Source organism: Tupaia chinensis, unplaced genomic scaffold (assembly GCF_000334495.1).
Source record: "Tupaia chinensis unplaced genomic scaffold, TupChi_1.0 Scaffold000354_1, whole genome shotgun sequence".
In the NCBI taxonomy this organism is placed as follows: Eukaryota; Metazoa; Chordata; class Mammalia; order Scandentia; family Tupaiidae; genus Tupaia; species Tupaia belangeri.
This window is the reverse complement of record NW_006159849.1, coordinates 4099675-4118850: the sequence shown is the minus strand read 5'-3', so window position 1 is coordinate 4118850 and position 19176 is coordinate 4099675. Positions and strand designations below refer to the sequence as shown.

Sequence of the window (19176 nt, the reverse complement as noted above, 5' to 3'; positions counted from 1 at the left end):
GACTCAGACTGTTGTTGTGGGGATGATTGTACTGGTACCATCTGGCATTATGCCTTCACAAGAGATGCAAAAAATAGTCTCTGAGGAAGTAGATAAGATCCTCTGTGACAATTTGCTTTGAAAGGTAGCAGAGGCCAAAGAAAATCCTTGAGGACATTGACTACCTGAAGATTTTGCCTAATGAGACAAATAAGAGGCTTTGCACCCCTTTGCATGGCATCACAGGGAACTGTTCTCAGTACACAGTAGGTGTATTGGTCAGGATTCTTCATAGAAGCAGAACCCATAGGCTATATATGAGGGGGCTTCAAAATGTTCAGGTGAAAATGGAATTAAAGTATAAGTTTATTTTGGTGCAGAGTTTTGAAATCCACACATAGTTTTTCATAGTATATTTTTTTCCATGAGGTTTTTGAAGACCCCATCTATACAAAGAGATTTATTATAAGGAACTAACTCATATGGCATAGAGACTGAGAAGTCCCTTGATCTGTAGTCAAGCAAGCTAGAGACCCAGCAGAGTTGATGGTGTACTTTGGGACTGAATCTGAAGGCTTGAGAACTAGGAAAACTGATGATGTGAGTCTTATTCCAAGTTCAAATACTTGAGAACCACAAGAGTGGCTGGTGTAAATCCCAGTTCCAGGGCAGAAGAACACAATATCCCAACTTAAGCAGTCTGGCAGAGAGAGAAAGCAACGTCCCTAGTTTTGTGCCTTTTTGTTTCGTTCAGGCCTTCAGTGGAATGGGCACTGCCTCTCCACACTGAGGAGGGCAGTCGGCTTTATTCAGCCTAACAATTTAAATGTTAAACTCAGCCAGAATAACTCTCACAGGCACACCCCAAAATAATTAACTAAATATCTAGATATTTCATGGCCCAGTCAAGTGACACATTAAAATGAACTATTACAGTAGACAGCAGGGGAAGATACTGGCTTAAAACTGCAGAAAAGAGTAAATCTTTGCTCTAATTGTTTTAGGACTTTAGGTCAATTTAAAAGTAGAGCCTCAGATCCCCGAAAGAAAGATGAATTTTTAAATAATTTTCTGATTTGATGTTGTTCCAGGTGAGGAAAGAAATATATAAACACATACTTGTTTTCCTTTCTTTTTTTAAATTTAATTTTATATATTTATTTATTTTTTAGTTTTTGTTATATGATGTGTGCACTCATCAGAGAGAGACAAAGAGAGATAGAGAGAGAGGGGAAGTGAGAAATCACCCCCCAGAGGGGGAGGACCACACTACAGTCCCTTCTCCTCCATTTTCCTCCTGGGATTTTGGGCATACACACACACACACACACACACACATACACACACATACACACACACACCTGGTGTGATTTTTCAAGCCATAAAGTCCGCAATGCGAACCACAATCAGCCATGTGGGAGTCCAGTGCCTTAACTACCACACCATCTGCTGGCCCCTTTGTACATGCTTTTTATACTTATTTTTCTCATGTAAAATTCTAAGCATTTTGCATACATAGTTGAGAATTTTTTTTTTTTTACCATAATAGAGTCCTACTGTCTCTGTTAGTTACTCTGAAACTTTGTTTTTTCATCTAACAATGTATCATGGATATCCCTGAGTAACCCCAAGTTCCCTCCCTCCTTTTTAAAAAATTAATTCATAGTTTGTCAGATATCCAGAAAAATAAATCTGCTTGCTTTCTTTATCATATTTTTGGAAGGACATGTTGATATCTTTAAAGAATATTGTGTTGAGGTTAAATTAATTTGGGACCTATATTTTGGAAATGATCTGACTTGTCACTTTCTTTTATTTTTTTTATTTTTTAGAGGTTTTTGCCTTAGGGCATGTGTACTCATGGGCAAGAGAGACAGAGACAGAGAGAGGGAAAGTGAGAAATCTCCCCCTGGGGGGTTGGCCACACTGTAATCCCTTCTCCTCCATTCTCCTCCTAGGATCTTGGGCACGCACGTACATGTGCATGGTGCAATTTTGAAGCCACTGGGTTTGGGACACAAATTGCTATGGGCCACGTGGGAGTCCAGTGACATAGCTGCTATACCATCTGCTGGCCTCCTGAACCGTGACTTTTAAACCTTTGCCCCGTGGGTTATATGATTTCAGGATGATTTGAGGATATCTCACCCTTGAAATGAAAGATTCTATTTCAAGGACATATTTAAGTACCTTTTAGTATTTAGAAAATCAGGGCCAGCCGATGGCATGGTGGGAGTCCAATGATCTGTGATGCTGGACCCACATGGGAGGGTCTCTGACTCACATCCAAGACCTGTTCCTGTGCATGGCAGGTGTATGCACGTGCACACCCAGGACCCAGACTGGCTGAGGCTGGGGTGGGGGATGTAGCATGAACACCCTGATGGTGGTGCTCACTCTACCCTGCCTCAGTCTCTTTCTCTAATGTTAGAAGTAAATGAATTTAAAAATGTGGGGCCAGCAGATGGCATGATGGTTATGTCTCTGGACTCCCATGTAGTCGACCGCGATTCAAGTCCAGGACACTGTGGCTTAAAATTCAAGCTGGGTGCATGTGTGTGCATGCCCAAAGTTCTGAGAAAAGAATGGAAGAGAAGAGATTGTGACGTGACTATCCCTCCGGGGGGTGATTTCTTGTTTTCTGTCTGTCTCTCTCACTCTCCTTTTCTCTCCGGCGAATGCACGTGTCCTATAGCAAAAACCTCTCTAAAACAACAACAGCAACAAAACTCTCGCTGGGCACATGGGCATGCATGACCAAGATGAGAGGAGAATGGAGGAGAAGGGATTGAGGTGCGGCCATCCCCCATAGGGGGTGATTTCTCACTTTCTGTCTCTCGCTCTCTCTCTTTGTTTCTCCAGTGAGTGCACATCCTCTATAACAAAAATCTCTCTCTAAAAAAATGAAATGTATGAGTTAGTGTTAGGGCAGTGACCTATTTTTTTTTTTTGGCATTGTTTTTATTATCTTCCCTTTCGATCCCTTTTGTTTTGTTATCTGGCATCTTTATCACACTTTCCCATGGTCTCTGCCCTGCTGATGCCCTCTGTTCTGTTTCGCTCCCAGTTTGCAAGCTTTGTAATTTTTCAGCACCCTGCTTTTCCTCACCCCCCTCCAGCCCCTCAGTTGGTTCCCCACGTGAGGACATGGGCGAGCACTTAGATCTCACACACCTGCTGCCCAGATGCCTTCACTTTCTTATATTCTTTTTATAAGCAGCTTATTCCTTGTCTTGCTCCTCCTCCTCCTCTCTCTGAGCTTCAGCTTTTTGCTTTTCAACACTGCTGGAAATAAATAAACAAGTGGCCTAAATACATCTGCTGTGTTGCTTTGATTTCCTCTCTATTATTACTGTTTAACAGACTCAGTGACACTCTTTATACCAGATTCTTCCCATTTTTCTTCTGAACATCCTCTTTATGGTAAATTTTTCTTCTTTTCAAGTCCATGCTTTTGACTCTGCAGAAATTAACTTTCTTTTCTCCAAAACTGCAAACACTCATACTTTCTTGCTTGAAGTCATTTGGTTTCTATAAACTCCTGGAAATATTTCTTTCAGGCTGTTTTGAAAATTGCTATTACAGTTGAGGAAGGACTAGAGTTTTCCTTTTTCAAACACATGCTTCGTTGCCCAATGCTGGATTGGATTAACGTCAGCTCAAGAGCTATTTATTGCGTGTCTGTCGTGTACCAGGCTGAAAGTCTCAGTCCCAATCCCTGTGTTCATTATTTATTTCCAAACTCTGCCTTTAACCTCTTCCAGTCTTCCTCCCCCTGTCGCATAGCACTTGACCCATTTCCCACTCCTTCCTTCAGTGTTCACCCCCATTCACTGCACTGTCCTGTCTGTTCCTCTCTTTCCAACTGCCATGGAACCTTCTGGTTTCAACTTTTAAACTTTCCATAGTTCCTTCCTTTCCAGTGAAAAGAAATGACCAAAAAAATAGATCATCGCAGATGTTTCACATAGTCTTCCCTCAGACTTCAGAGTGACTTCAACATATAACAGGTTTCAAGACTACTTAGAAAGGTATAGAAGAATAATGTGTATTTGTCTACCTGCGAACAGGTCTTCTTTTTCTTATTATTACCATTTTTAGTTCATATATAATAATCCTATACATTTGTGGGTTACAGTATGATTGTTCCATATCCGATTTCATTTTTGTTCATAGTTTTTTTTTTTTTTTTAATTTGTCTTTTTGTTTTTGCTGTAGGGCACGTGTGCTTACTAGAGAGAAACAGAGAGGGGTAAAGTGAAAAATTACTCTCCAGGGGGGGATGGCCATGTTGCAGTCTCTTCTCCGTTTTTCTCTTGTTATCTTGGACATGCACACACACGTGCCTGGTATGATTTTCAAGCCTTCAGGTCTGGGACTCAGACTGTGGTCAGCCATGTAGGAGTCCAGCCCCTTCACACCACTCCATCTGCTGGCCCCACGGGTTGTAATATTACCCCCCAAAAGAAAATGAACTATTTAAAGCCTTAACTTTTGACTTAATCAGTGGTTCTGTTGATCCTCTTTGTGAAGTCTTTGTTCCTCCTCCTTTGCCCCCATTTATGAGGTGTAAAAACATGTGAGTATAGAATGAATAATAAATTATTGTGCCATCCATTTGAAGACTTTAGGGAGAGGTCTTAAAACTCCAGATGGAAACATTGTAATATTAAAGGGGTATCTAACTGATGTTTTTTTTTAAATGTTTCAGCCCATCGATGGTATGCATGATAAAGGGATTATAGAAGATATCCATTGTGGGTCCATGAAAGGCACTGGTATGCGACCACCTCACCCAGGAATGGGCCCTCCCCAGAGTCCCATGGATCAACACAGCCAAGGTTTGTGTCAGCCACACATCTGATTTTGACTCCATACCATTGTCTGTCCATCTTTCCTATTGGGTACTTTAATTATGACTTCCAAAGAGTATATCTAAGGAAGGTAGAATCCAGTGCATTTCTTTTGCCTATAGAAATCCACCCCCATCCTCACCAACCCAATTTTATATCCAAAATCCTAGTGATTTTACTAGTCACCATATGTCCAAACACTCTGCAAAGCGCTTTAAATATTTTATCCAGAAACTTCATCATGATTTTGGAAAGTAAATGATGTTACCCTAGTGTTACAGATGGAGATGCTAAAGCTCAGAGATTCTACCTTGTTGCCCAAAATGTATACATGTGGTAAGTGACAAGGGCAGAAAGTCCAGGTTTGCCTCTCAACACAGTGTGGAGGTGAAGGTTAGATGAACCAGCCATGTCCCTTGAATTGCATGCTTTTTAAAAAAAATACATGGTCTGTCTTAGATGTTTTTTTCTGGCTGCAAAGGTACCTGTCATTGCTGGTGGATGGCTACATTTGTCTCCAAGGCTGCCATTACAAGTTGCCACAAGCGAGGTGACTTAGTACACAGATCTGTTGTTTCACAGTCCTGCAGGCCAGAAGGCTCAAATCAAGGGGTCAGCAGGGCTGTGCTCTTTCTGAAAGCTTTGGGGAAGAATCCCTCCCTGCTTCTTCCTAGCTTCTGGGGTTGTCAGTAATCCTTAGCATGCCTGGACTGGTGGATGCCACACTGTAATCTTTGCTTCATCCTTCAAATGACATTTTCCCTGTGTGTCTGTTTCCATGTCCTGATTTCCCTCTTTTTATAAGGACACCATTCATTGGATTAGGGCCTACCCTAATCCAACATGACCTCATTTTAACTCCATTACATCTGCTAAGCCCCAGTTTCCAAATCAGGTCACATTCACAGGTATGAGGGGCCAGGACTTCAACTTGTTTTTGGAGGGCACACAGTTCAACCTGCAACAGTAGCCAAATGAACACATGATGTATTTCTTTTCTTTTTTATGCATTATATTTGTCCTTTTCCTTTCCTCATTGTTGAAGGCATATTTAGATACTCCAGAGCCTTTTAAATATACTGCAGCCTGGTTTCAAAATCATTTGTGATCATTTTAGCATGTGGGGGGCCTGGTGCATCTTGCACTAATGAACATTAGCATGTAGATATGATAGTTCATAGCTCATAATTTTTGTGTTGCTGCATGTAGTCATGTGTAATTAAATGTGTGTGAGATTTTCTTCCATCCGTGATCAGATATCTATCTACCTGACCAAGAACTTAGGCTGTGAGATTGTAGAGAAATGTATTCCCAGTTTATTTTCTTCTTGAAATATATATATATATATATATATATATGCAAGTCATGCTGTGTAAGAGTGCCCCTCAGCTAATATGAACAGGCTTTTGAACACCCACACTCTGATTTAAATTTTCGTGCAGGAAGGCATAATTATTGCAGATGACTCAGAATCTTGACCATGTCAAAAAAGCAGCTGAAGCATTGAGATGTTTTGTAGTACAGGAAGAAAAATTTTGATGCATCCTATGTTAAAAATGAATTAAAGCAACACTTTCAGGTTTATCATTTCTAAGGGGCCAGGTATGTTCATAGACCTAATGTAGATTTGACTTTGTTTTTTTTTTTTGGAGAGGATTTTTGTTTTGTTTTGTTTTTTTTTCTTCTGCTATAGGGCGCGTGCACTCGCCAGACAGAGAGAGAGAGAGACATAGAGACAGAAAGTGAGAAATCACCCCCCAGGGGGGATGGTCACGCTACAGTCCCTTCTCCATTCTCCTCTCAGGATCTTGGGTACGCACGCACACGCACCCGCTGTGAGTTTAAGCCACTGGGTCCGGGATTCGAACCGCGGTCGACTACGTGGGAGTCCAGCGACATAGCCATTACACTAACTGCTGGTTCCCTAGATTTGATTTTTAATTCTTGGACAGTGTAGGTAATTTATATTCAGTGATTCTTGGAGACAGGTACTTGCTCTTCCTGACATTATAGTACCTCTAGTAGTAGAGACCTGGGAAAACCCCTTAACAAAAAATAGTTTAAATGCACAGATCATAATTCAGAGTATTTTAACTTTTTTCTCAGAATTATTCAGTTTTACTTATGAGTAGTATTAATTTTTAATTTGATCAGAGAGGGACAGAGAGAAAGAGAGAGAGAGAAAGTGAAAGTGAGAAAGCGAGTCTCTAGGCCCCGCACTCGAATTGTGGTCGACCATGTGGGAGTCCAGTGCTTTAACATCACACCACCTGATGGCCCGTACTTTTATTTTTCTTAAAATTTCTCTGACCTCTTGGCTCCGTCTTCAACTTAAGAATGATGTCTTAATTATTTTGGAGTCTGTAACACTTGACATGATGTCTAAGCACTTGACTGGGTGGATAATTAGTAATTTTTGTTTAATCAAGTATAAAAGCAAACCTACTTATTTAAAATATCATTTTAAAATATAATTTCAGTAAGTTATATTACCTCAAAATGCAAATGAAATCAGAATTCACATGTAATATTCTCTAAAACAGTAAAATGAACTATAGGCAGGTGGATGAGTTATTTAAAGATATGCTTTTTGAATAAAGCAGTATTGGTACAATGTAGTCCTATTCTGTATAATGATCTAAGAAGAATTTTGACTCAGTAGTAGCCTGTATCTTTAAAAACCTCATTGTAAGAAGCCATTTATAAACACACAGGTACAGAGAGGTGTGGTATTGATCAGAAGGCTGCCCGCTTTAACTACCTAGCAACCTATTAGGTTATTTTAGAGTATTGGTTGAGAAGCAAAACCATTTCCTTCAATAAATACTGAATTGTGTACCTTCTGGTCCCTACGATAACATTGTTTATTTTTAGTCCATTGGAGAGAAAAAGCCTTCAAAGGCAAATATATAATATATAAGGTGTGTGTGTTTCTGCGTGTGTGAAGAAAAAATTCATATAAGATTGACTTAAAAGTTCAAGATTATTAATAGGAGAGAAGTTATTGCTTCTCTCTGAGGCAAGGTGAAACTGGGGAGATAATGGCTCTTGAAGACCAGGGGAAGAAAACTGCCACTTTTTGACTACTTTTGAATGAACACATCAAACAAGATTTCAAAAAGGGCAGAATCTACGACAACACTGTCATTCTACAGGCAAACCGTATATTCGTATATTCGTTCTCAGGCAGTTTTTCCACTATATTTCCTCAACTAAAGATAATTACCAAAATATGTTATGTTGTATCATCGAGATTCTGTTTTTCCTGCTCATGTAGAAGAAAATCTCTGTCTTTAACTGAGACACTGTCACATTTTTAATGTCATACTGTGACAGAATTCTATTAACATTCCCTATAAATTCTGGGAAATAATTCTGCTTTCATCCCCCCAATTTCTTATCTAATTTGAGGTAAAATTTTACTGTATTGATTAATTCTGAAAAATGATTTTTATTCTATTTGTAGTTTCTTTCTTATCAAATCTGAGGTAGAAAAAAATGTTATTGTATTGACTTTGCAGTGACTAGGTTCACTTTTTAGAGTTTGAGTTCCGGTGCTTACTGTAACTGGCTCACCATCATATTGCCTTGCCATGTCTCACCTTCATAACAATCCCTGTTCATAGTTTTTAAAAATTGATTTGATAAACAGTTGAGGTTAGACTACTAGGTTGTCTCATATTTCAGGCCATTGTTATTAGGTATCCTGTGATTTTGTGAGCCTTTAATTAATGACCTTAGGAAATGAGAAAGTCTAAAAAAGCAGGAGACATATGATCAATTTTAACCTCTGGTAGTATCCCTTTTACTGTGAAAATTTAAATACCTTTGGTGGAAAAGTTTTTCCCATGTGGCAGATTCTGGCCAGAAAGGTGTCATAATTCATAATGAGGAAACTACTATTTTACACCAGCATTACAATTAAGAGTTGAACGGAAGCCCATAAAGGAGGAAGATGTCAAAGTCAGGTAGTGGTGCAGTGGTCACGCACCTGCACTCACCTGGAAAAGGTCCTGCATTCACATCCAGGACCTCCCCAACGTGCCAGGGGCATGCATGCACTTACCAACGATTTGGGCAGGCTGCTCTTGGGTGGAGTGTGAAGATCCTTCTTGGGGGTATATTGGTTGTCCTCTCTCTGATGGAAGAAATAAACTTAAAAAAAAAAAAGGGAAAATGTTAATGACAAAGTTAAGTGCACAGTATTGATGTGCTCTAAGTGTTATAAACAACAATATTTTGAGATTTAAATTTATGCTAGTCTTGCTGTACAATTTCAGGGGGATACTCTTGTCTGACTTATGTAACCAGCTTCAAGCTTAATCGCTGCATTTTTTTTTTTTTTTGAGAGGTTTTCACTATAGGGCGCGTGTGCTCGCCAGACAGACAGAGAGAGACATAGAGACAGAAAGCGAGAAATCACCCCCCAGGGGGGATGGCCATGCTGCAATCCCTTCTCCTCCATTCTCCTCTCAGGATCTTGGGCACGCACGCACACGTGCCCGGTGTGAGTTTTAAGCCACCAGGTCCGGGATGCGAACCGCGGTCGACTACGTGGGAGTTCAGCGACATAGCCATTACGCTAACTGCTGGTTCCCTATCGCTGCATGGTTTTTGTGACCCCTCTTGGAGTAGGGATTTTGGGAGTGAGATTTAGCCTCTGCTCTATTTCTCTTCGGGGCAGGATTTTTCTGAATAGAGTTCTATTTCTCATCAGTTGATGGAACAAAATCCACTCTTGTTTTAGGGAACCATGCTGAATTTGCTTCCTTCTCCAAATGGCAGTTAGAGATCAAAGTCGCTGTATATTCTACCTTTTTCCCTCCTTGTCTTATGAATGGGGATGGTGAATCCTCAGTCAGTTGTGGTCACATCTTGGGCTTCTGTGATTCTACAGACTCACAGTGTTCTTTCAGTTCAACCTGACTTAGGGTCATACATACAGTGGATCTTTAATAAACACCTAGGTGATGACCATTATGATAGTCGTGACACAAGTCCTGAGATTGAAGGGCGAGGTCCTTTCATCTAGGTATGTTACACTGTGTTTCGGGATACCTTTGACTTGATTAATTGGCACTTTGAACTCAAGGCCACCTTTTGGATTGCCACAGTCCACTTTGTCCTCTCCTTTACCTTAGATCTCCCTGCAGCACTTGGTCATCGGTTGTTATAGAAATTCTTTGGTCAGGCTTTGCAGGTCTTCTCTTGAATTATATTCCTTGGAAGTTTTTTACATTTTTATTTTTCTTCTCCAGAAAAGTGTTCTTTTTTTCTTTTTTAAAGAATTATTTTACTTAACTTTCTTTCTTTATTGATTTTAATTTGACTAGAGAGGGACAGAGAGTGAGAGAAGAAGCAAGAAAGCAAGCCACCAGGTCTGGGATTTGAACTGTGGTCGACCACGTGGGAGTCCCGACCATGTAGGAGTCCAGCACCCTTAACCACCATGCCACCCGCCGGCCCCCAGGATAGTCTTAAGTTTGCCATTTAAATCTCTTATAATTTGAACAGTTTTCTCTGACTTTTACATTATATCATAAGTGGTTCTAGAAGATTTTTGAATCTTTTAAGTCCTTGGCTTATTTTTATATAGCCATATTTATGTTCAGGCTTGGAAAGAGCAAGGCATGTGGAAAGAGCATGCACATTGGAATTAGACCTTGGTTTGAATCTTTGGGTGCCAAGATTTAATTGTGTGACTTTTAGTGAGTAACCTAAGTCTGTTTCCTCATATTAAAAAATGTGGTAACAGTACATATCTTCTAGGGTTTTAAGTGTAGAAGAAGTAATGTATATTCTGTTCACGTCCCTTGGGTCCCCTTACCGTATCTGTAATCCCACCAGCCTGATTTTTACTGGTCAGAACCACCGTCTTGATTTACTTCCTTCTCTTGACACCTAGCTTACCCACACATGGTAAGGTCCCTGGAGACTAAAGACCCCCCAGAGCATTAGTCATATCCAGTGACTGATGATTATGAATTTAAATAACCCAGCCTCTTCCCTCCTCCCTTGGAATAATTTGGAGGCAAGTTATTTACCTGATATCCCAGAGCCTCTACTGGATTGATCTTTAGGCACACATGGCATCAATTGGCTTGATAATGTGAAGGGTCTTCAGAAAGCTCATGGGGTCCAATAAGTGTGCAGCGGTAACACAACCTGACCCTTGTGGAAAAGATCCTGAGTTTGCAGCCTGAGAACTCCCTGAATATGGTGGACCATGGCATGGAGACACTGTTGAGGTTGCCTGTCTCTGTGTCTCTGTCTTTGTCTCTCTCTCACTCTCTCATTGAAGAAATAAACTTAGGAAGAATTTATAGACAATGCACATTATGATAAAGCTATGCATGGGTTTCAAGGATTTTTTTTTTTCTGCATCAAAATAAACTCATTTTAATTCCGTTTTCCCTGGACTTTTGGACATGCTGTCATATACTTCTATTGACTGCTTTCTTTTCCATAACCCTGCGATTGTCCCGATGGCTCTTGAATAAGTTACCTGCACTCAGTCCTGGGATCAGAATCTGAACCTAGGGAGATCTGCACTGAGATAGTAGGTCGTATGGCACCTACGACAGGGTAGGCCCTCAATAATTACAGATTATCGATAACTTGCATTAAACTAAGTCACATGCTATTTTCTCTTTCTGTAAGACACTCTTCATTCCCCATTGAGATATATTGGGTGCCGGGACTAGCAGTTAGCATAATGGCTATGTCGCTGGACTCCCATGTAGTCTACTGCGGTTCATGTCCCGGACCTGGTGGCTTAAAACTCACGCCGGGTGTGTGTGCGTGCGTGCCCAAGATCCCGAGAGGAGACTGGAGGAGAAGGGATTGCGGCATGGCCATCCTCCCTGGGGGGGTGATTTCTCGCCTTCTGTCTCTCTGTTTCTGTCTGTCTAGCAAGCGCACTTGCCCTATAGCAAAAACCTCTCCTCAAAAAAAAAAAAAAAAAAAGAGAGATATTGGGTGCCTTCAGGTTTTGTCTTTTAGGTTGGAGCTACTTTTAACATGTAGAACTATCCTTCAATGAATTTTCTTTTTTTTTTTTTAATTTTAAAGAATTATTTTATTTAATTTTGTTTATTATTATTTTTTAATTTGATGAGAGAGAGTAAGTAAGTGAGTAAGCTAGCCACCAGGTCCAGGACTCAAACCATGGTTGGCCATGTGGGAGTCTAGTGCCTTAACCACTATGCCACCTGCCAGCCTCATCAATACCTCTTCTTTAGGTGTTTGACAGCCACCAAGAGTTTGCCTTCTGGGACACAGGTGACTCTTGATCACTTGAAATGTGGCTACTCTGTATCTAGATGTGCTGCTTTTATAAATCACTTACAGGATTTCAAATACTTTATCTGAAAAGAAGAACATAAAATAACTCATCAATAATTTTTATATTTCAAAATGGTAATTCACTTTACCTGTTTTTTTTTAATGTGAGTACACATAAGGTATACCTAAAGTGGATTTTTTTGTATTAAACTTTTAAACTATATATAATTATTCAGTTACATATAATTAAAATTTCTATCAGATGTTGTTTGAGAAAATTATCAGAGTATTCAGGAATTCCTCTTCAGGATTGTTGGGAACAGCCAGTGATCCCCTTGTGTTTTTTATTTCAGGTTATATGTCACCACACCCATCTCCACTGGGAGCCCTAGATCACGTCTCCAGCCCTATGTCTGGGGGAGGCCCAACTCCACCCCAGATGCCACCGAGCCAGCCAGGGCCCCTCATCCCTGGCGATCCACAGGCAATGAGCCAGCCCAACCGAGGTCCCTCGCCTTTCAGTCCTGTCCAGCTGCATCAGCTTCGAGCTCAGATTTTAGCTTACAAAATGCTGGCCCGGGGCCAGCCCCTCCCTGAAACACTGCAGCTTGCAGTCCAGGGGAAAAGGACGTTGCCTGGCATGCAGCAGCAGCAACAGCAGCAACAGCAACAGCAGCAGCAGCAACAGCAGCAGCAGCAACAGCAGCAGCAGCAGCAGCAACAACAGCAGCAGCAACAGGCACCCCGACCACAGCCACAACAACAGCAGCCGGCCCTTGTTAGCTACAACAGACCATCTGGTAGGTTAATATGCAACCAAATGAACAATGCCAGGGTCCAACTCGGAAAAGAAAGACTGCTCACACACAGAAGCACCGAGTCCATATAAGCCCGGGACCGACTTAACTTGTTATTGTACCTCATTGACTCTTTTCGTTGCTCCACCTAGATGGCCAATAATTTTGATCTCTTCCCACAGTAGAGTCCCAGAGCAGTATTTCTTAACCTTTGGGGACTCTCATGCATGTCTTGGACCTAGGAACAAAGCACTACTGCCCATGATTTTGTATTCTCTTTCAAGAGGTTCAAGGTTTCTCAGAAGCCCATCCACACACTCCAGGTTAAGATCCTTTGTACCCAGTATGTTCCATCAACAAAACTCACACCTTGAATCAGCACCACTGCAGCCTTTCTATATGTGTTGATTTATTTATTTTGATCCCTTTTTTGTTGTGAAAAGCATTTGGGGAGGCTTACAAGAAACATACCCATAATAAGATTATTAGGTAGAAAACCAAAAACAAGGGAAAATACAAAAAAGAAGTAAGAAATTGAGGTCAGCAGTGGGGGTAGGTTATAAGCACTCATGAGTGCCGAAGCAAAGCTTCAAAGACAGCTTGTGTTTTTTTGACTGTCAGAGCCCAAAGAAGATAGGATTGCATACTTAATTCTTACCATTTTGAAAGTTGCTTACCAGTTTTTCAGAGGACACAAAACTGTTTTTAGCATAAATGTTTAAAGTGGGAAATAGCATAAAATAATAATACACTGGGGCTGGCAGGTGGCGTGGTGCTTAAGCGTGCTAGACTCCTGCATGACTGGCAGTGGTTGGAGTCTTGGACCTGGTGGCTTGCTTTCTCTCTCTCTCTTTCTTGCTTTGGCCCTCTCTGGTCAAATTAAAATAAACGAATAAAGTTAAATAAAGTAATTCTTTAAAAAAATGCTAATATGTCAAGTCATTGGAAAATCACGATGCATTTAAACATAGGAAAACATAGAAAAATACATCGTGACTTTTCTGAAGACCCAATAATAATAAAGTATAATGATAATTATTATTATCCTTGGTGGGATTATTCTTTAAATTATTATTATCAGTTTTATTACTCTTTTTATAAGAGGCACTATATGATAGATATATATCAAGGACTTTTGTTCATAATAAGCAGAGTAACAGATTCCACATGGCCTGTTGTCCTGGGTTAAACTCTGAAGCTGTGACTTTATGCAGTGGTTAGAGATGATATCGCCCTTTATGTGACCTTCTGGTGGTCTGGCTTGATCCCAGTGATAGAATTCAGAAGTGCAAGGGCCTGTAGTGCGATCTCCCATGTAAGTTATTTTTTCTTTTTTAAAAAAATTTAATTTAATTTAGTTTATTCATTCATTTATTAATTTGACCAGAGAGAGACACAGAGAGAAAGAGGGAAAGTGAGAAAGCAAGCCACCAGGTCCAGGACTGGAACCATGGTTGGCCATGTGGAAGTGTTCAGCGCCTTAACCACCATGCCACCTGCTGGTCCCAACTAGATAAGCAGCAAATTTATTGTTCTGGTCTACTGACAGCTTTAGATTCCTTCATGTTGACCCCATTTCCTGTGAGCAGTTTTCATTCATTTGGGTAGGTCATGACACGTTGGTTCTTAGAAACAATTAGTTTAAGATATTGGTACTCTTCTTAGGTTTTGAGACTTGGACAGTGGGATTGAATTCAGATTGGTATTGTGTGTTTGTATTTAACATTCAGTAATACATTTTAAAAAAATCTCCCCCCAAGAGTTTTGTTGTAGGGTGTGTGCGCTTGCTAGAGAGACAGAAAGTGAAGATGAACAACTCCCCCCCCCCCATGGAGGGGGAATGGCCATGCTGCAATTCCTTCTCTTCCATTCTCCTCTTGGGATTCTAGGCATGCATACACATGCGCCCAACATGTTTTGAGCTGCTGGGTTTGGGTATTGAGCTAGGGCCAACCACGTGGGAGTCCAGTGCCTTAATCACCCCACCCCTATGAGAAGTTTTAAGTTTGTAAATGTTGCTTTTTTTGGTAGCAGTAGCTTCAAGAGTTGTCCCACCTGAAAGATAAACTTATCATGTTCATTGTAGATATACCCTTAAGAAGGGATGTCTTAGTATATTCGGGCTGCTGTGACAAAATACCATAAATTGGGTGGCTTATGAACAACAGAAACTTATTTCCCATGGCTCTGAAATCTGGAAGGTCCAAAATCAGGGAGCTAGTAGATTTGATGTCTAGTGCGGGTCTGGTCTTTGAGTCACAGATGGTGCTTTCTAGCAGTGTTCTTAAATGGCGGAAAAGGCCAAGGCAGCTCTCTGGGATCTCTTTTATAAGGACACTAATGTTATTCATGAAAGAGCCTTTTCTGTGACTTTTATCACTTCCTAAAGGCATTACCTCTTAATATTATGTCCTTGGACCTTAGTATTTTAACATAAGAATTTTGAAGAGATAGCAAACATTTATACTATAGCAATGAGTGTTTTTAAAAAATATTATTATTATTATTTTTAACTTGCTGTAGTCATCAGAGACAGACACAGAGAGAGGGGGAAGTGAGAAAGTAAGGTGCTATGTCTGGGATTTGAACCGCATTTGGTCTTGTGGGAGTCCAGTGCCCTAACCGCCATGCTACCTGATGGCTCCCAAGCAATGACTTTTTTTTGAAGAATTACTTTATAATTATTATATTTATTTAGACCAGGGAGAGAGAGAAAGGGAAAAATGAGAAAGTAAGCCACTAGGTCTGGGATTTGAACCATGGTCTGCCATGTTGGAGTTTAGCATCCCAACCACCATGCCACCTGCTGGCACCAATGAGATTTAAAGAATAAAGAAGTACCATTTCTCTAAATTTCTGTATGTCCACCATAGAACCATTTGGGAGATAAATGGAGGATCATATAGGACCAAGCAGAGAGGATTGGAAAGGTCAGATAAGAAAGCATGCAGAAAATGGTACTTTGAACCCTCAATTAATTTTAGAGGTTTTAAAACTATAAAACTCTAGCCCTCAGGCATGTAGCCAGATAGATGACAAAAGTATGTAATGGTGTAGTTTATACTTATTGAGTGCCCACTATTCAGTCCTGCTCCAGTTCAGTAATTAGTACTTTGTACATGTCATATATGTAATTTTTGATGAGTCAGGATTGAGGCCTGTTTTTATTTATTTATTTATGTTTATTTATTTATTCTATGAGCAAGGGAAAAGCAGAAAAAGAGAGACAGTCCCAGTAGAATGTGCTTGCTGTGATACACCGTCTTAGCTGGCTTGGATAATGGGTACATATTATGCATGTCTAAAATCCTAGGGAGGCCCTGGGTCTTGAACCAAAGACCTTTCCCATGTGGGGCCAGTTGCAATACCACTGTGCTATCATCTGGCCCAGAAAGCCCATGTTTTTAACCACTTTCTCATACTGACTCCTTCATGGCAAAAGAGAAAAAAATGACAGGGGAAAGAATATCACAAAATAGGTGCACCAAAATGTTAGTTTATAAAGAGGCAGAGTATCTTGGTTCCTTATGTAGAACCTTTTTACTCTCTTACTCTAGACACAATGTCAGCAAAATTGATCATCTTCATGTCTCATGCCTTGGTATGTCATAGTAACTGAAAGGGTTACAAGTAGAGGCCAATTGGTGGCAAGCTGATGGCTTGATGGAGAGGAGGGAGCAAACCCTGAATGTCCCCTAGGCAGTGGTCTGGAACCTTGTCATATGGACATAGTCTGCTGTAAATGCATCTTGTCCTAGGGTATCACTTTGTCATAGACCTCCACAGCACTACTGATATTTTAAAAAGTGACTTAGACTCTGTAGTACAAGAGTCCAAGGTCTTGTTTAAGAAGGTGAAAGAAGCCGAATATTTGTCTGAGAAAACTTTCCATCTAAATTTAGAATGAGACTGAACAAAGTAATACATTTTAAAGGATGCAGTTTCAGTTATCTGGACACTTGTGTATAATGATGGTTTATGTCCTAATAAACCCAATCTTGAGTGCATTTTCTGGATCATTTCCAAAGAGAGGGCTCTATTCTTTTTACCCTGCTCCAGTACCTACATCTTCCCTCATCAGATTCCTGCCATTGAAAGGAATTCATTTTATTACTCACTACTCATGTCTTTCTATTTCCAACAGTCGGGCTTCATTAGAAATGAAAATAGTTGGGCAGATAGGGTTTTATGGCAGAATAGACCAGGAGGCTGTGGAGGAAGAAGGACAGAAGATACCTCCTTCAAATGGAACGAGCCCATTCCTGCAACTGTGAAGAAGCCTCTGTCTGAGAGCATGCCAAATTGGTCCCCAAAGCTCAAATTTCATTAGGGAGACAGATTACTTTACTTGACAAAGATATTTTTTCAGTTTGGTACTATGACAAGTCAAAAGAAGCCTAGATTTTCTTTGGAATTAATATTAAACTTGGTCTTATTTTAAAAAAAATACTGTAATTGCTTTTAAAAAGCTATAATTGCTTAAAAACATAATTGCTTTTTAAAAAATATATGATTTTTTCTGCTAATATTCCAGGAAAAAAATTTAATATATCACACTGGGAGGTAGTTTGTGTTTACCTTTTTCTCCCCCATTTTCTTATGTTATTCATGTGTGAGGAGAACCTTTTTGGCTGGGGTGGTCTGCCTCAAACCTGCTCCAGTGTTACAGTTCTCCAGAAGTGACATGTTAGCCACCAACAGAGAAGTACTGTCTGGCTGGAGACAATGCACACACAACACATAACTCTGCAGTGGCTCCCCTGGCCAACTGTCAGCCACTCTTACGACCGAATGTGTCCCTGCTTGCTGTGGGCATTGCTTAAATCTAACCCATCATTTTCCTTTTCACTTTTCCTTTTAGAAATTATAGTACAATAAAAAAAATGGGAACTGGAGAAGTTCTGGTTTTGACTGAATGAGGAAAGGATCTTGTGATAGAACAGTTTTATACTGCCCTCCCCCCCTTTTTTCCTAATGCTTATCCTCTAGCCCCTGAAAATTTCTTTATATGTGCACTGAACTATATTTCACCAAATTTTTTTAAACCTGTAGAAGCCACTTGATTTCCTATTTAATGCACAGAACTGCTATTTTCATAAATGCCCTGTGTACTGAAAGGCCAGTGGGAACACTGAATGCACCAAAATCCTGGGCATGGGAAACTTGGCTATATTAATAAGTGGGTTGCCCTGTTTCTTCACACCAGGCATATCCATGCAGCCAGTAAATATGCCCTGTATCTGCACTGGGGCTCCCTTCTCCAGGGCTGGGCACACTTCTCTAACCCTTAAGGTGAGGACTGACAGGAAAACAGACAGCATTTTGTGCCTCTGACAGTTAACCCTACATTGTTTATGTTGGGAGGCATAGGAGATAAGCCAAGGAATCTAATTTGTGTTTCCATTTGAAGATAAAAGGGAAAGGTCTTATCATGTAGCTGCCCATGAGTGTCTGGTGTGGAGTAGAAGATTTCTGTCCATAGAGCAAACCCAGCCAAGCACAGGAGGTCTGTAAGCCACCTGAAGGACAAGCATAAGACCTAATGAATAGGTAGTTACATTCTGGGCATGTCTAATGGCAGCACCATTCAGTTCCCGAGCCTCCCGCATTTACACACTGTGGTGAATGGAGGTGAAAATAGACCCATGTACTAAATGAGCTTGTGGTGTTTAGTTAGGAAATGGAGTTTGCTTACAAGTGGCTCTGATAGCAGGCGAGCAGGAAGCACATGGCAGGCTGACTTATCTGAATATTTGTGCTGAGGAGTTGTAGAAACATTTTGAAATTTGCTACTGAAAAGAGTACTCCCAAAGTTGCCAGCTAATTCGGTACCTAAAATTCTTCCTTTTGCTGTGGGATTTTCCTATAAAGCTGAGTAATTAAATTCGGCTTCTTTACCTTTGTGTCCTTGGTGGGAATAAAAATGACAAGAGCTGAGAGTCCAGCACACAGGTATACTGGCTTGTTGAGTTGTTAGCACCTCCCTGGGAGGTGGCACTGTCCTTGTCCCCATTCTGCAGATAAAAAAATGAAGCACAGGGCAGTAACTCAGGCTCACATAGTCAGGTGATAGAGCTGAGGTGAAACTTTTCTTATGGAAAGATATAGGGAAGTTTTTTTTTTTTTTAAGTATTAATTTAATTTATTGTTATAATTTGACCAGAGAGGGACCAGCAGTTAGTGTAATGGCTATGTCGCTGGACTCCCATGTAGTTGACCGTGGTTCGAGTTCCAGGCCCAGTGGCTTAAACTCATGCCGGGCA

General features: G+C 40.5%; 1 protein-coding gene across 1 annotated transcript in view; it reads left to right on the top strand.

Annotated features, from left to right (window-relative positions):
- The window catches only part of SMARCA2 (SWI/SNF related BAF chromatin remodeling complex subunit ATPase 2), a 218597-nt gene that overhangs the window by 17546 nt on the left and 181875 nt on the right, over positions 1-19176 (top strand). Inside the window, 2 exon segments of the mRNA XM_006152442.3 lie at positions 4691-4820; positions 12470-12916. Of these exon segments, the coding sequence (XP_006152504.1) occupies positions 4691-4820; positions 12470-12916 (577 nt within the window).